Raw genomic sequence first — 17,535 nt, forward strand, 5'->3', positions numbered from 1 at the left:
ACAAACAAAACAGTGATACTGACTGTAGGAAATTAAGTGCCACATGTGCATTAAAATGACATTATGTTGTCAACAAGTTACAACCATTAACAAATGATTTCATAATAATGGCAGTGACTGTGGAAATGTATGCAAGAACATGACTTTACAGTATTCATACATTTAATGGCGTAAATAGTAATAATAATAATAATAACAACAACAACAATAGATTATATTGTTTAAACTTTTGGATATTGTGGGCAAGACCAACATTACAAAAAATTAAATGTATTTATTTATTAATCAATTTTATGTTAAAAGATTTCTAAAATTATAAAGAACACAAATATTATTGAAAACATTATTTATATTACTTGTATATCACTGAATCATGAATAAATATATTATGTGATGAATTTGTTACATCACAATGAACTTACTGTGTTGTCAGGCTTCATAGCAACACAATTATTGTGATTGCATCAATCATAGCAACAAAATTAATGAGTCCTAAAATAGTACTATTGCATTAAATTACTGTGACATCATGCTACATAGCAATATACTTAATGAATCTTTAAATAGTACTACTGCATTAACTGTGACATCAGGCTACATAGCAATACACTTAATGAATCTTTAAATAGTACTACTACATTAACTAACTGTGACATCATGCTACATAGCAATACACTTAATGAATCTTTAAATAGTACTACTGCATTAACTAACTGTGACATCATGCTACATAGCAATACACTTAATGAATCTTTAAATAGTACTACTACATTAACTTACTGTGACATCATGCTACAAAGCAATACACTTAATGAATCTTTAAATAGTACTACTACATTATCTAACTGTGACATCATGCTACATAGCAATACACTTAATGAATCTTTAAATAGTACTACTGCATTAACTAACTGTGACATCATGCTACATAGCAATATACTTAATGAATCTTTAAATAGTACTACTACATTAACTAACTGTGACATCATGCTACAAAGCAATACACTTAATGACTCCTAAAACAAAATCTAATTAGAAAATTCACTGGATCATCCCATGCAGTGCATTTACATTGGATGGCACATACAAGTTTATAATAATAATAATAATGAAACTTACCATATTTCCAAGTAGTTTTTGTCTCCAATTCTATATAAATATTTTTTCTTGTTCTCCCATCTTACCTGTAGGTAAGCATTTGATACAATAAATAACTGCAATAGCCATTTAACATATTTTACTTATCTTTGATATGGCAATTAATAAAACTGATGGAGAAAAAAAATATCCTTACAATTAGGTTACTTAACAGGTAACCAAGACTCGTGTTTAAATCTTGTCTTGATTTAATCTTAACAAGATCTGCCAAAAGTGTGCGGTCAAATTATATTACATACAGGTCACATATTGTAAAGCTTGTGTTGTATTAAAATGATGCATTAGTGCTTGGAAACTTACTGTTCATTTGTTTGTATGCTTGCTTGTCTGTCTGTCTGTCTGATAGTTACGATTTTGTTGATTAGGTGGGTTTTTTTTCAATATATGACCAAATTTGCCTCCAATACTTCTAAAATTATGTTTTTAAATGAATCCCATAAGAATTTCTGATCATGTGTGTCCAAGTTTTAGTATTCATGCTGAATTTAGTTTAATGGGTATAAGGAAGAGTCATAAAAAAATTAAAAAAAACTTGACTACATTTTAAGTTAAAAGCCTATATTAAACATTGGTAATTGTGCATTACTATAACAGTCCCATTTTCTATCACAGCCAGAACCACACCAATACTCCCTGGAACCCCATCCTGGTCACCATACTTCCAGTCTTTACCTATAGTATGAAAATAATGATTTCATAACAGGAAAAGCAATTAGACTTAAATCTGGAAAGGCATGTTTTTGCAAACAGAAATGATTATTTCCTAAACATGTATTTTTGTTTGTCAAGCTTACACAAAAAAAACAACAGAAAATGAAAAATCTTGTACTTATGTCTCTGAGTATGAAAGAAGGTTACTAAGAAATTACCTTGCTAAATTAAAAATGTACTTTTGTTAGCAGTAAGTTGTTGCTGTTAATTTGGGATTAATGTCATTTTTCAGCACATGATAGGTTATAAATTGTGGCCAGTATAGCTAGTTGAGGAAGAATCCAGGGAAACCCTGATAAAAGCCACTGACCTACAGGAAACTACTGGCAAGCTTTCTTATATACCCACATTGGCCAAGCCCAAAACTAGATGGCAGTGATTGGTGAAGACCTAGAACCCACACTGACTCAGGTAAGATGGCAGTGATTGGTAAAGACCTAGAATCCACACTGACTCGGGTAAGATGGCAGTGATTGGTAAAGACCTAGAATCCACAATGACTCATGTAAGATGGCAGTGATTGATAAAGACCTAGAATCCACACTGATTCATGTAAGATGGCAGTGATTGGTAAAGACCTAGAATCCACACTGACTCGGGTAAGATGGCAGTGATTGGTAAAGACCTAGAATCCACACTGACTCATGTAAGATGGCAGTGATTGGTAAAGACCTAGAATCCACACTGACTCGGGTAAGATGGCAGTGATTGGTAAAGACCTAGAATCCACATTGACTCAGGTAAGATGGCAGTGATTGGTAAAGACCTAGAATCCACAATGACTGAGGTAAGATGGCAGCGATTGGCAAAGACCTAGAATCCACAATGACTCGGGTAAGATGGCAGTGATTGGTAAAGACCTAGAATCCACACTGACTCATGTAAGATGGCAGTGATTGGTAAAGACCTAGAATCCACACTGACTTGGGTAAGATGGCAGTGATTGGTAAAGACCTAGAATCCACATTGACTCAGGTAAGATGGCAGTGATTGGTAAAGACCTAGAATCCACACTGACTCGGGTAAGATGGCAGTGATTGGTAAAGACCTAGAATCCACACTGACTCGGGTAAGATGGCAGTGATTGGTAAAGACATAGAATCCACACTGACTCATGTAAGATGGCAGTGATTGGTAAAGACCTAGAATCCACACTGACTCGGGTAAGATGGCAGTGATTGGTAAAGACCTAGAATCCACATTGATTGAGGTTAGATGGCAGTGATTGGTAAAGACCTAGAATCCACACTGACTCAGGTAAGATGGCAGTGATTGGTAAAGACCTAGAATCCACACTGACTCATGTAAGATGGCAGTGATTGGTAAAGACCTAGAATCCACACTGACTCGGGTAAGATGGCAGTGATTGGTAAAGACCTAGAATCCACACTGACTCAGGTAAGATGGCAGTGATCGGTAAAGACCTAGAATCCACCTTGACTCAGGTAAGATGGCAGTGATTGGTAAAGACCTAGAATCCACAATGACTCGGGTAAGATGGCAGTGATTGGTAAAGACCTAGAATCCACAATGACTCGGGTAAGATGGCAGTGATTGGTAAAGGCAAGCACTTTACACAACTTGACCGCTCAAGTCTTTATAGCAATGAGAACTCTTCAATAAGAATAAACATCAAGTCTTTATAACAATGAGAACTCCTCAATAAAAATAAACATCAAGTCTTTATAGCAATGAGAACTTCTCAATAAAAATAAACATCAAGTCTTTATAGGAATGAGAACTCCTCAATAAAAATAAACATCAAGTCTTTATAACAATGAGAACTCCTCAATAAAAATAAACATCAAGTCTTTATAGCAATGAGAACTCCTCAATAAAAATAAACATCAAGTCTTTATAGCAATGAGAACTCCTCAATAAAAATAAACATCAAGTCTTTATAGCAATGAGAACTCCTCAATAAGAATAAACATCAATTCTTTATAGGAATGAGAACTCCTCAATAAAAATAAACATCAAGTCTTTATAGCAATGAAAACTCCTCAATAAAAATAAACATAAAGTCTTTATAACAATGAGAACTCCTCAATAAGAATAAACATCAAGTCTTTATAGCAATGAGAACTCCTCAATAAAAATAAACATCAAGTCTTTATAGCAATGAGAACTCCTAAATAAGAATAAACATCAAGTCTTTATAGCAATGAGAACTCCTCAATAAGAATAAACATCAAGTCTTTATAGCAATGAGAACTCCTCAATAAAAATGAACATCAAGTCTTTATAGCAATGAGATCTCCTAAATAAGAATAAACATCAAGTCTTTATAGCAATGAGAACTCCTCAATAAAAATAAACATCAAGTCTGTATAGCAATGAGAACTCCTCAATAAAAATAAACATCAAGTCTTTATAGGAATTGAAACTCCTCAATAAAAATAAACATCAAGTTTGTATATGAATGAGAACTCCTCAATAAAAATAAACATCAAGTCTTTATAGCAATGAGAACTCCTCAATAAGAATAAACATCAAGTCTTTATAGCAATGAGAACTCCTCAATAAGAATAAACATCAAGTCTTTATAGTAATGAGAACTCCTCAATAAGAACAAACATTAAGTCTTTATAGCAATGAGAACTCCTCAATAAGAATAAACATCAAGTCTTTATAGTAATGAGAACTCCTCAATAAAAATAAACATCAAGTCTTTATAGCAATGAGAACTCCTCTATAAAAATAAACATCAAGTCTTTATAGCAATGAGAACTCCTCAATAAAAATAAACATCAAGTCTGTATAGCAATGAGAACTCCTCAATAAGAATAAACATCAAGTCTGTATAGCAATGAGAACTCCTCAATAAGAATAAACATCAAGTCTGTATAGCAATGAGAACTCCTCAATAAAAATAAACATCAAGTCTTTATAGCAATGAGAACTCCTCAATAAGAACAAACATTAAGTCTGTATAGCAATGAGAACTCCTCAATAAGAATAAACATCTCGTCTTTATAGCAATGAGAACTCCTCAATAAGAATAAACATCAAGTCTTTATAGCAATGAGAACTCCTCAATAAAAATAAACATCAATTCTTTATAGGAATGAGAACACCTCAATAAAAATAAACATCAAGTCTTTATAGCAATGAGAACTCCTCAATAAGAATAAACATCAAGTCTGTATAGCAATGAGAACTCCTCAGTAAGAATAAACATCAAGTCTGTATAGCAATGAGAACTCCTCAATAAAAATAAACATCAAGTCTTTATAGCAATGAGAACTCCTCAATAAAAATAAACATCAAGTCTTTATAGGAATTGGAACTCCTCAATAAAAATAAACATCAAGTTTGTATATGAATGAGAACTCCTCAATAAAAATAAACATCAAGTCTTTATAGCAATGAGAACTCCTCAATAAGAATAAACATCAAGTCTTTATAGCAATGAGAACTCCTCAATAAGAATAAACATCAAGTCTTTATAGCAATGAGAACTCCTCAATAAAAATAAACATCAAGTCTGTATAGCAATGAGAACTCCTCAATAAGAATAAACATCAAGTCTTTATAACAATGAGAACTCCTCAATAAAAATAAACATCAAGTCTGTATAGCGATGAGAACTCCTCAATAAGAATAAACATCAAGTCTATGGCTATGTGCAAACATATCCGAGAAATGAAAGCAAACTGCATAAATGATTGCACTCAATCCATTGTAAAAAGTAGGCCAATATGACCTACATTTCATGGCCATATGTAGTACTCCTAAAGTTATTGACACCCATCATGTTTCATGACTATGCATGTAGCAATGTATCAACATGATGTACTAATGAGATGAAAGTGTCTTTTAAGTTTGATGACTCTATTAAACAGTCTGAGAAATGGAGGCATAATGTACTTACAGGTCTGTGGTGGTTGTTGTTGTTGTGATTTGGATTTTTAAGTAACTTTAACAATGTTTCAGTCATATCGCTATGATGTCTGCAATGTGGCAGTTTATAGCGATATCTATCACTGGGGCATCATGCCACAGACATGTAGCATGATGTCCCACCCAGTCACATTATCTTGACACCAGGCTGAACAGTCCTAACACTAAACTCTTAATGCCGAATGCCAAGCGAGGCAGCTGTAGGTACCATTTTTATAAGTCTGTGGTATGACTCGGCCGGGGATCGAACCCACGACCTTCCGCATCTGAGGCGGACGCTCTAACCACTAGGCCAATGGAGCGGTACTTACAGGTCTATAAGCAATAAAGCTTAATAATCATCAAGATGAATCATGCATCAAGCTTTTATGTCTGCTCATTATGTAACTGTAAAAGTGAAATTGAGTTAAATGCTCCCCCCCTCAACTTGACTACTTAAATAATCCTAATGGTATAATGCTTTGCAGACAAGATGAAAATGCAGTCAGTTCTTAGGATCTCCCCTACAAAACCTTTGAAACAAGTGTGAAAAAGCTGGTAAAAAGGTATCTAGTATACTGGCAGAAAGAGCAATGCAGCTTTTATACGAATCTGAAAAAGGAGGTGAAATGATATCTGAGCTATCTAGCAAACAAACAGAATGGGATATCCAGTCTTCATAGAAGTCTGACAAAGCAGGTAAAATGATATCTGAGCTATCTAGCAAACAAACAGAATGGGATATCCAGCCTTCATACAAATCTGACAAGGCAGGTAAAATGATATCTGAGCTATCTAGCAAACACAAAGAAAGGGATATCCAGTCTTCATACAAATCTGACAAAGCAGGTGAAATGAGATTTGAGCTATCTAGCAAACAAACAGAAAAGGATATCCAGCTTTTATACAAGTCTGAAAAAGCAGGTGAAATTATATCTGAGCTATTTAGCAAACAAACAGAAAGGGATATCCAGTCTTCATACAAATCTGACAAAGCAGGTGAATGATATCTGAGCTATCTAGCTGACAAACAGAAAGGAATATCCAGCCTTCATACAAGTCTGACAAAGCAGAAATAAATCTGAGATATCTAGTGAACCAGCAGAAACGGATATGCACATCATTAAGCAAAATTCTAGACCTTTGTGCCGGGGTGTGGGTGGGGAGAGGAAAACATAATAAGACTTCCAACTAGGCCCAATGTCACTCACATGGCTTAGCTCACATTAGTACAGTTTTGACTCAGTAATTTCACATTCTTCTTACTTTTGCAGGTATATCTTTGAAACTATCAAGGAATCATAAATTAGTACACATAAAAGCCATTCTATTGAGCCTGAACAATAAACAAAATTATTATTATTCAGGAACAAAAACGTTACTATGGTCATGAACTCAGTACAAATTAATCAGTAAAAAGCCGTTATTTAATAGCACTGACTTGCTATGACAATATCAAAATATGCAATGTCATTTTCATGTAAATGTTTTTATCATTGTTGTTCAAAAAAGTAACACTTTCTGGGTTTAGTTTGAGATGTAAACAAGAGACATATGTGGGTCTGATATTGGTCACTTAGTTGACATATGTCAAGATGTCAATGGAATAACACACATGTATTCAAACTGTATTAAAAACTTCAAGCACACAGTTGTTACATTTTCTAATATTGCTGGTGTCATTCACCTTCTTTCTTATACCATATATATGTAAAATATGTTTTCAGCATAAAAAGGATCTCATTTATACAGCCAGCATTGTCCTTTGATCTCCAACTGCCCCTGAAGACTAGGCTCGGATTCATAGCTTTGGGGGAAAAAAAAATGTTCATAGCCCAACTCTCAATGTATAAATACGTACTTGGCATTACAAGGGGATTTAATTTGTGCAGTCAGCATGGATTCCTGGGTCTCTCCTTACCTATCTTGTTGCCTTACCCCTGGAGGCATAACTTGAAAACCACTGAGATGCCTCCTAAGAAAGCTGTGGCGGCACAGTGGTTCAGGAGTTAGACTCATGACCAGAAGGTTGAAAGTTCAATTCCCCACAATATGATCAGCCTAGATACTCATTAATAGACAATAATCAAACCAATATGAGACCTTGATGATACAAGCTTGCATAGCAAATCTGGTCAAAATCTGCCAAGAACTTTGGTCTCAAGGGTGTTTACAAGCTCAGCTAACAAGATGCCAGACCACCTCATTATTTGGATGCTGGTCATAAACATAAGCATCTGAGACCTTGACAATTCAAGCTTTACATTCTACGCCTGACCAAATCTGATCAGAAATATGGCCTCTTGACTGTTAAGAAGTAAAGCCAATCTGATACAAAATTACCTTGTTATTATGTGTGGTTGTCACTCATAACTGAACTCATCTGAGATCTTAAATGACATAAACCGTATGTACCAAATCTATTCAAAATCTGATCAGAAATATAGCTTATATGGTGTTCAGAAGCCAAGGCAATCAGATGAAAGATTACCTCATTAATATGCATTAATGTCATTCAAAGTCAACCTCATCAAAAATCTTGATATAAACATATATACCAATGCTTGTCACATTCTTAAAAACATTATGGCCTCAGTGTTCACAAGCTAAGCCAATCAGATGCAAGATCGCCTCATTAATATATGGATATCACTCACAAATGAACATGTCTGAGGTCTTGATGATATATAGATATCACTCACAAATGAACATGCCTGAGGTCTTGATGATATATGGATATCACTCACAAATGAACATGTCTGAGGTCTTGATGATATAAGCTTAAATACATATCGTGATAGAAATTTATCAGAAATATTGCCTCTAGAGTGTTCACAAGCTAAGCCGAGTGTTCATTATATATACTTAACCCTTTACCTCACAGAGCATATGGATTTGTAGGCCTCTGATATACATGTATCAAAGTTACACAGTGCAGTGTGCTATAAATAGAACACCTGTTACCCATTTAACTCCAAACATATAGGCCTGCCAGTTTACTGTTACAGTAGTGTAGTACCTCCTATGTTCAACATCAATTTTAACCATTTACATTTTTGGTACACATCTATTATGTATAGAAAGATTAAAGGTAAAATCTGTTATATTGTATAATTATTTTTCACAGAATTTTTTTATGTGCCTTAAAATCTTGAGAGAGCTCATTCACCATCAAGCCAGTGAAGCCATGTCGCCAACCATAGGTACCATTTGTCATACTCAAAATTTGCCAGTTTTTTTGTCTGTCTACATTGCTAAATCACCTGAATTTGATAAATTATAAAAACTCAGTGATGCCTACATCAACATCCGAGCCTTTAGCTATGATACTGAAGCTTTAGTAGTCATGGTTCTAATCAGGCAAACTCCAGAAAGTACTGAATGAAATCCATGGTCTCCATTTTGGAAAGTGGAAAATCTGATCCAGTTGTCACTAGAGCTTAAACAGGTACTATGTGATCTGATGTAATGGTCATTCACATCAATGAGTGTAATATCTAATAGGGGGTTTTCCCCAAAGGTGATACTATGAAAACTAGCTCAAAATGGCTGATGTTTACAGTGGGTGTCCAAACGTGCTTCCATGAGAATGGTGTAGAGGTGTCAAAACTCGCTTCCATGTGAATCAGGTAGGGGTGTCCAAAGGCGCTTCAAAGAGAATGGGGTACAGGCATCCAAAGGTGCTTACATGAGGTAAAGGGTTAAATACCATCTTCCATAAACTGATCAGAAATACAGTCTCTAGAGTGGTCACAAGCTCAGCTCATCCAATGAAAGATCATCTATTAACACACATAAATGTTGCTCATAAACAAATTTGTACAAGACGTGGATGCTATAAGTTTACATACCAAATCTGATATAAATTTTATTACAAATGAAACTTCTACAACATTCAAAAGCAATTATTGATGGACAGATAGGTAACAGATGATACACAACAGATACTGAACAAAAGTCCATAGTTACCGTAGTTCAATGTGCATTCCCAAATACTGTACTGTGTTATAGATAATTGTTACCATAGCTCATTGTGCCTTCCCAAATACTGTACTCTGATCTAATATTATCATCTGACTTCTCAAATACTGTACTATGATATATAAAAATGGTTAACATAGCTCACTGTGCCTTCCCAAATACTATACTGTGATTCAGATAATGGTTACCATGTGACTTTTCAAAAAGTGTACTGTAATACAGAAAATGGTTACCATAGTTCAATGCACCTTCCCAAATATTGCACTGTGATACAGATAATGGTAACCATGCGATTTCTCAAATACAGTGGAACCCCGCTATAATGCGATAATTGGGGTCCACAAAATTGGATTGCATTAATATTGAGGTCGCACTAATGCGGGGTTTTACAGTATTTTACTTTTTTGAGAGAACAACTCATTGGCACATATACGTGTATTCCTGTCTAATGTATATGATGAATAGGGTATCAACACCATTTACTACAGTGGCGTCATGGCATTCAGTTCATCTATAATGCATGTAATTCCATTGAAAAATTGCACACAGATTTACAATATTCAATATTTTTTCCCCTGATCATTGTATCTGAATCCAACGTCTAATATATAGCATGAACAGAGTATAAACACCGTTTACTTGCTGTCTGATATTGTACCATCGGGGCTTGAAATTAATAAATAAAATATGTAATTCCATTGCAAAAATTGCATACATATTTAAACTATTCAATAATTCTGTCACACATCATTATGTGTCTGAATTCAATGGGAGAAAATTAACAGCAAAATTAGGTTAAGAAAGACGAAGCACGTGTATGGTTCATTACGTTCCAGGGTCTACGAATGGTGTCTGTACAAATTTCATACTGCTAAAATTTTCTCACATGCGTTTCCATGTACACTTATCCATTGCAAATTTCCAATAATTAATGCTTGTACGCCAATTCAGTTGAACAACTACAACAAGAATAATTACCAATCAACACATGCTTTCAACGTGCATATAACTTTTACTTCAGATTTTGTGAATATCGAAAGAAACATGTGAAAACTACTATATTAATCATGGTGCAAAGTGCAAAGAACGATTTGCGTTTGTGAACTTGCTTTTCCATAACAGTAAAATATTTTTATAAAAAATAGGATATTAATAACTAGTTCATAAACAAACACCATACCCATGTAAAACCCGAGAACTAAGTGCAGTAGGCCTGCAATGGTCACGAGTCACTTTTTGAAATAAATGTAAAGATGAATGCATGTACAATTTCATACCCTTTCAATTTCCAGCTAATAAAGCAGACATTATTACTGGTCAATTGATTGCATCTAATAACACCACCAAGCCCAGCAAACATGTTGGCGGCTTTCATTTTTTGATGTTTATTAAATTGTAAGAATCTTTTATCAACCACCGCATTGTCGGCTATTGTTTGAGCAATGATGGTATACAGAATTGAAGACAATCACTAAGACAACTTACTGGCTTTACTCATGGATCAGTAACAAGTAACATTTCCGATAATGTTTATTTTGGCATAACACTTCAAGAACCTGGTGAAATTGTTAAATTTCAGAAGCCAAGCCACTATCATATTATATTCGAATTCATACTCGAACTCTTCCCTAAAATGATAATAAATGTTTTACACACTATTTCTTGTACTTTTAAAAAGTATTTTTCCGGGTACGAGGAAAATACACATACATGTATTTACAATTTCAGGAAAAACGCTACAATCGTATTATATATCGTATTATACTTGAATTCATACACGATCTCTTCCCCAAAATGATAATATTTTTTTTTCCGCAAAGTGCAGAGAACAAATTGTGTTTGTGAACCTGCATTACCATAACGGTAAAATACTTTTATAAAAAAATAGGAAATCAATACTGAGTTCATAAGTAAACCCCATACACATGTAAAACCCGAGAACTAAGTGCAGTAGGCCTGCAATGGTCACGAGTCACTTTTATAAAAAAAAAATTTTTTTAAAGCTGAATGCATGTACAATTTCATACCATTTCAATTTCCAGCTAATAAAGCAGACATTATTTACTGGTAACATGTCCGATAATGTTTATTTTGGCATAACACTTCAAAAACCTGGTGATATTGTTCAATTTTAGAATCTACACCACAATCATATTATATTAAAATTCATATGTGAACTCTTCCCTAAAATGATAATAAACATTTTACACACTATTTCTCATACTTAAAATATATAATTTTTCCCGGTACGAGAAATATACACATACATGTATTTAAAATTTCTGGAACCACGCCACGATCATATTAAATTTCGAATTCATACGTGATCTCTTCCCCATAATGATACTAAATTTTTTATTCACTATTTCATGTACTTTGAACAAAAAATATTTTTTCATGTGCGAATGAATAATACGAAATTTCGGGAGCCACGCCACAACCGCATTATATCCGAATTCGCATTATAGCGGGGTTGCACTGTACTGTAATATAGATAATGCTTATCATAGCTGAATGCTCCTTGCCAAACACTGTACTGTGGTATAGATAATAGTTACCATGTAACATCTCAAATACAGTACCATGATATCAATAATGGTCAGCATAATTCAATGTGCCTTCTCATATACTATACTGTCAAAGAAGCTTAAATCTATTTCTCAAACCCCAAATATCAGATATTAAGGTCTAGCAATTATAGCATATCTTACCCCTTTTTACAAGACATCCTGTAGCAATGAGTTGGTCAGATTGCAATTTTCTGGGTTCATTGACTGTCACGACATCCAATGGACCCCTGACATTGTACCTGTAGTTTGCCCTCTTTTGAGTTTTATCCCATTCAACACATACCGCTGCAATCAACAAGTATAGATATGTATACACTAACCAGAATGCTAAATCCTTCTCAAAATTTCCTTGTGGATAAATACAGTTATGGATGTGCCTGAGGTGTCTGTTTTCTATACAGGCAGACAGAATGCCTTTCATTGGATCTTAAAATGTATTGTATGAAGGGACCAAACAATCCACAAAAATTGCTAAACCAGTCAAGCCAAAGTGAATTCAAAGTATATTTCAAATTTTCCGCTATGTTATTAATATTATCCATTATTATTAAGTTATTATTTTTATTATTATTATTATGTTCTAATTATCATTAGTTATTATTACATTATTATATTGTTATTATCAACACTTGAACATAATCTAGAGAAATCTGTTTATAACCTTTCTACATTTTTCTCATTATCAAACGTATTATGCATTATATTCCATCCTTTATAGAGTATAAAACTGTATGCAGTCAATTAATGGCATTTTAAAAAAACTGACTCTGAATTAGAGTTTTTCTCTTATTGTATGAAACTTACTGATAAACATCACAAAAGGAAGACTACACCTTGCATACTTCATACACAAAAAATTCTCTACTTTGGGGTGATTGAAATTAAGCGAGCTAAAAATGTCCAAGACATATGACCTGTGTAATTTATGTTATGAGAAAGAACATACATCTACAAAAAACAAAGAATTATTTGAAGGTGAATTAATGCAGTGATACTACATGGAAATTACTGTATCTATACATTCATTCAGTGAATTAATGTAATGCTACTGTATGGAAATTACCAAATTTATAACACTTATCAGTGAATTAAGGAAATTATACTACATGTAAATTACCAAATTTATAACACTTATCAGTGAATTAAGGAAATTATACTACATGTAAATTACCAAATTTATAACACTTATCAGTGAATTAAGGAAATTATACTACATGTAAATTACCATGTCTATACATTCAATTTGTGAAATAATGCAGTACTACTGTATGGAAATTACTTTTTATATATATTTAATTTGTGCAAAAATGAAGTGCTCCTCTATGGAAATTATCGTATCTATATATTAAATCCATGAATGTTACTACAGTAAAGATTATTATGTTCATAAATACAATGTCTTTTTTGTTACAATGTTGGAGTTTAATTTCTGCATCTGAATTCCTGATTACTATGTATTGCCATCGTTTTGTTATAAAGTTCCTTTCTTATATTTAATTTATCATAGTTTTTTATTTGTTGGGTCCACCTTAGAAAATTTGCTCAATTACAATATTTTATCACCAAATGCACTGAAGCCAGTATAAAAAATGGCAGTCATTTAAATAACAAAGGTGCAACAACAAAGGTAAATGGGTAACAAAAGCATGATAATCACATTTTATTCATAGTTGGCAAATAACAAAGGCTTATCAAATGTGCCAGATAACAAATGCTTGGTACCTCATTCATAATCAGTACTTTAGAATCATGGGCTTCTTGTTCAATACAATTAAATAATGAAAAGAAATGTTTCTGTTTAAAAAAAATTTAAGTAAATAATTTAGAAATATCCTTTAGCTATCATTCTCAACCTGCTTGTTGACTAAACGAGTACAGCCTGAAGTCACTCTCATGTTCTTTTTAATTCTGGCTTGTGAAAATGGCTGACATTTCACTGGTCAGAAAAAGAAAAAATGTCTTTAGACACAAAGCTGCTCATAATTAATGTAAGCAACAGAATTCAAAGCACCAATGTGCTCTAATCAAAAAATACGGTGCAGGCCTTGACAAAAAACTGAGTCTGAAATCAATTTATTGTCTGCGATCAATATATTTTATCATGCATGGTGTGATGTTTCCAGATTTTTTTGCAGACTGTTTTGTTATGGCAGGGCTTCATAAGCACACAGATGTTGTTACCAGTGATAGCAATGCTGCTGATGCTGCTGCTGTTCCCTATGGTGCTTGACACCTACTTGAGTCTGGTAACAAGGATGTTGATTTCTTGGATTATGTTAATTTGGTACTGATGCTGACATGTAAGTGATACCAACAATTAAAATGTAAATTTCTTGTACCATGATGATGCTGTTTTTGAAATGAATCATCACTGGCAAGCAAAAGAGTTACTGAATAAAGACATTGTCACATAAAAGTGATTTTTATCATTCACAGCCTGGTATATGTACTTATATGTTGACACTCTCATCTGATGCAGCTAAAACTTTGGTTTATCACATGAGTTCTGACAATAATCATACCTGCAGACATTGTTCACTAATAATTAATCATACCTGCAGACATTATTCACTACCTGTATATCAAATGTCATCGACAAGGAAAAGAACATATCAGTTTTGAAAATTAAACAATAATTTTTCAGTTATAACGTTTTAAAAATCCCATCCACTTAGAAATATTATGAACAATCTTTAGTGAATAAAGAAATTACCATATCTATTCATTCAATCAATGAATTTATGCAGTGCTACTGAATAAAAGGTACCCTATATATAGATTCAATCAATGAATTTTTGCAGAGCTAATACAAGTAGATTACCATATCTATTCAGTTAGTGATTTATGCAGTGCTGCTACATGGAAATTACCATATCTATTGAATCAATGCACTGCTACTACATGGAAATTACCATATCTATTGAATTAATGCACTGCTACTACATGGAAATTACCATATCTATTGAATTAATGCACTGCTACTACATGGAAATTACCATATCTATTCATTCAGTCAGTAAATTAATGCAGTGCCACTACATGGAAATTACCATATCTATTCATTCAATCCAGGAATTTATGCAGTGCTACTGTATGGAAATTACCCTATCTATACATTCAATCAGTGAATTTATGCAGTGCTACAGTATAGAAATTACCATATCTGTATATTCAATCAGTGAATTAATACACTGTTACCATATGGAAATTATCATATCTGTACATTCAATCAGTGAATTTATGCAGTGCTACTGTATGGAAATTACCATATCTATACATTCAGTCATCAAATTAACACAGTGCTACAGTATGGAAATTACCATATCTGTATATTCAATCAGCGAATAAATCCATTGTTACAGTATGGAAATTACCATATCTATACATTCAATCAGTGAATTAATGCATTGTTACAGTATGGAAATTACCACATCTATACATTCAATCAGTGAATTTATGCAGTGCTACAGTATGGAAATTACCATATCTATACATTCAATCAGTGAATTAATGCATTGTTACAGTATGGAAATTACCATATCTATACATTCAAATAGTGAATAAATGCATTGTTACAGTTTAGAAATTACCATATCTATACATTCAATCAGTGAATTTATGCAGTGCTACAGTATGGAAATTACCATATCTATACATTCAATCAGTGAATTTATGCAGTGCTACAGTATGGAAATTACCATATCTGTATATTCAATCAGTGAATTAATGCATTGTTACAGTATGGAAATTACCATATCTATACATTCAATCAGTGAATTAATGCATTGTTACAGTTTAGAAATTACCATATCTATACATTCAATCAGTGAATTTATGCAGTGCTACAGTATGGAAATTACCATATCTATACATTCAATCAGTGAATATATGCAGTGCTACAGTATGGAAATTACCATATCTATACATTCAATCAGTGAATTTATGCAGTGCTACAGTATGGAAATTACCCTATCTGTGTATTCAATCAGTGAATTTATGCAGTGCTACAGTACATTCAGTCAACACTTCACAGTAAAAGTATAAAGTGTAGATATTTTGACATATAACTACATAATATTTACATTCTATATACACGACAACGTTTAAAATTACAGGTGTAAATAACATTATTACAAAACCTCCAGTAATTACTTTTGCGATCCATGGAATGACCGATGATAGTTCCTGGCCCATCATTGTCATCATTCTCATATAACCAATCAGGTCCTCGCCGGACCCGACACCCTACAGGTGGAAAATCTATTACTGGATTGGAAAACTCAAAGTGGATTCGGTATACTGCATCCCTTCCATTCCAAAGACCTTCCTTTATTGCTTCTTTGGCAATTGACAGTATATGGTCCTAAAGACAAATACAGAACTTTATTATTTATCATAAAAACTTCAATGAAAATATGATGCATAGCCTACTAGTTGACGAGATACCATAATATGGTGTCTAATTACTTATTCCATTCTGTCATGTATAACTCACCAGTTGAAGAGATACCATAATATGTTCTCTAATTAATTATTCCATTCTGTCACTTTAAAGTAGAGAAATAAAACAACCATTTGCAATATTAGTACATAAAACTGGTAGAATAGAGTTTGAGATATAATAATATAATGTACTATCCTCTCTTGTCTATATTGTACCATCTCTGACTGTCTATAAAGTACCATTCCCCACTGCTGACACTGTACTATCCCCCATTGTATATACTATACTATCCCCCTCTAGTCTATAATGTACCATCCCCTACTGTTGATACTGTAATTCCTGGCAAAAGACAGTCAGTCTAAGAACACTCATGTGGCTAACATTGGCCAATGATTTCAATCTAACAGCACTTGACCTGGCAATTTAGGTTTAGATTAATTGAGAAAAATAAATTAAGGCTTGTGAAACAGAATTTAATCATCTACCTGTATAAAATTCATATGGAGTCAATTTTATACATAATATGCTCTAAACTGAGACAATAATAATATACCCTATCTTCTTGTGGCAACATGGCAATGTCCATGAATCCAGGTACACGAGGGTCCCCTAAGTCTGATCCAGCTGGGTCCATCTGAAATAATTTTATAAATATCTATTGTTAAGCATGCAGAGTGTAACCTGTGCCTCTTACCTTAACCTTTCTGTGCCTATTAGCCACTAGGTCTAGTGTAACCTGTGCCTCTTACCTTAACCTTTCTTTGCCTATTAGCCACTAGGTCCAGTAAG

The 17,535-nt window shown here is 33.4% G+C and overlaps 1 protein-coding gene across 10 annotated transcripts in view; it reads right to left on the minus strand.

Moving 5' to 3' along the window:
- LOC149801871 (uncharacterized) overlaps positions 1-17,535 on the minus strand; it is a 94,914-nt gene that overhangs the window by 17,460 nt on the left and 59,919 nt on the right. For 5 of the 10 annotated variants that reach the window (XM_089956245.1, XM_089956247.1, XM_089956248.1 and 2 more), the window contains 5 exons: positions 17,300-17,380; positions 16,455-16,665; positions 12,444-12,587; positions 1,745-1,830; positions 1,120-1,184 (listed from right to left, as the gene is read on the minus strand). In XM_089956245.1, coding sequence (XP_089812371.1) covers positions 1,120-1,184; positions 1,745-1,830; positions 12,444-12,587; positions 16,455-16,665; positions 17,300-17,380 — 587 coding nt within the window. The remainder of the gene's footprint in view (positions 1-1,119; positions 1,185-1,744; positions 1,831-12,443; positions 12,588-16,454; positions 16,666-17,299; positions 17,381-17,535) is intronic. The other 5 variants (XR_016420729.1, XR_016420728.1, XM_089956252.1 and 2 more) reach the window with 2 other exon arrangements.

This window comes from Sinohyriopsis cumingii, chromosome 4 (assembly GCF_028554795.1).
Source record: "Sinohyriopsis cumingii isolate HCF-2022 chromosome 4, ASM2855479v2, whole genome shotgun sequence".
NCBI lineage: Eukaryota > Metazoa > Mollusca > Bivalvia > Unionida > Unionidae > Sinohyriopsis > Sinohyriopsis cumingii.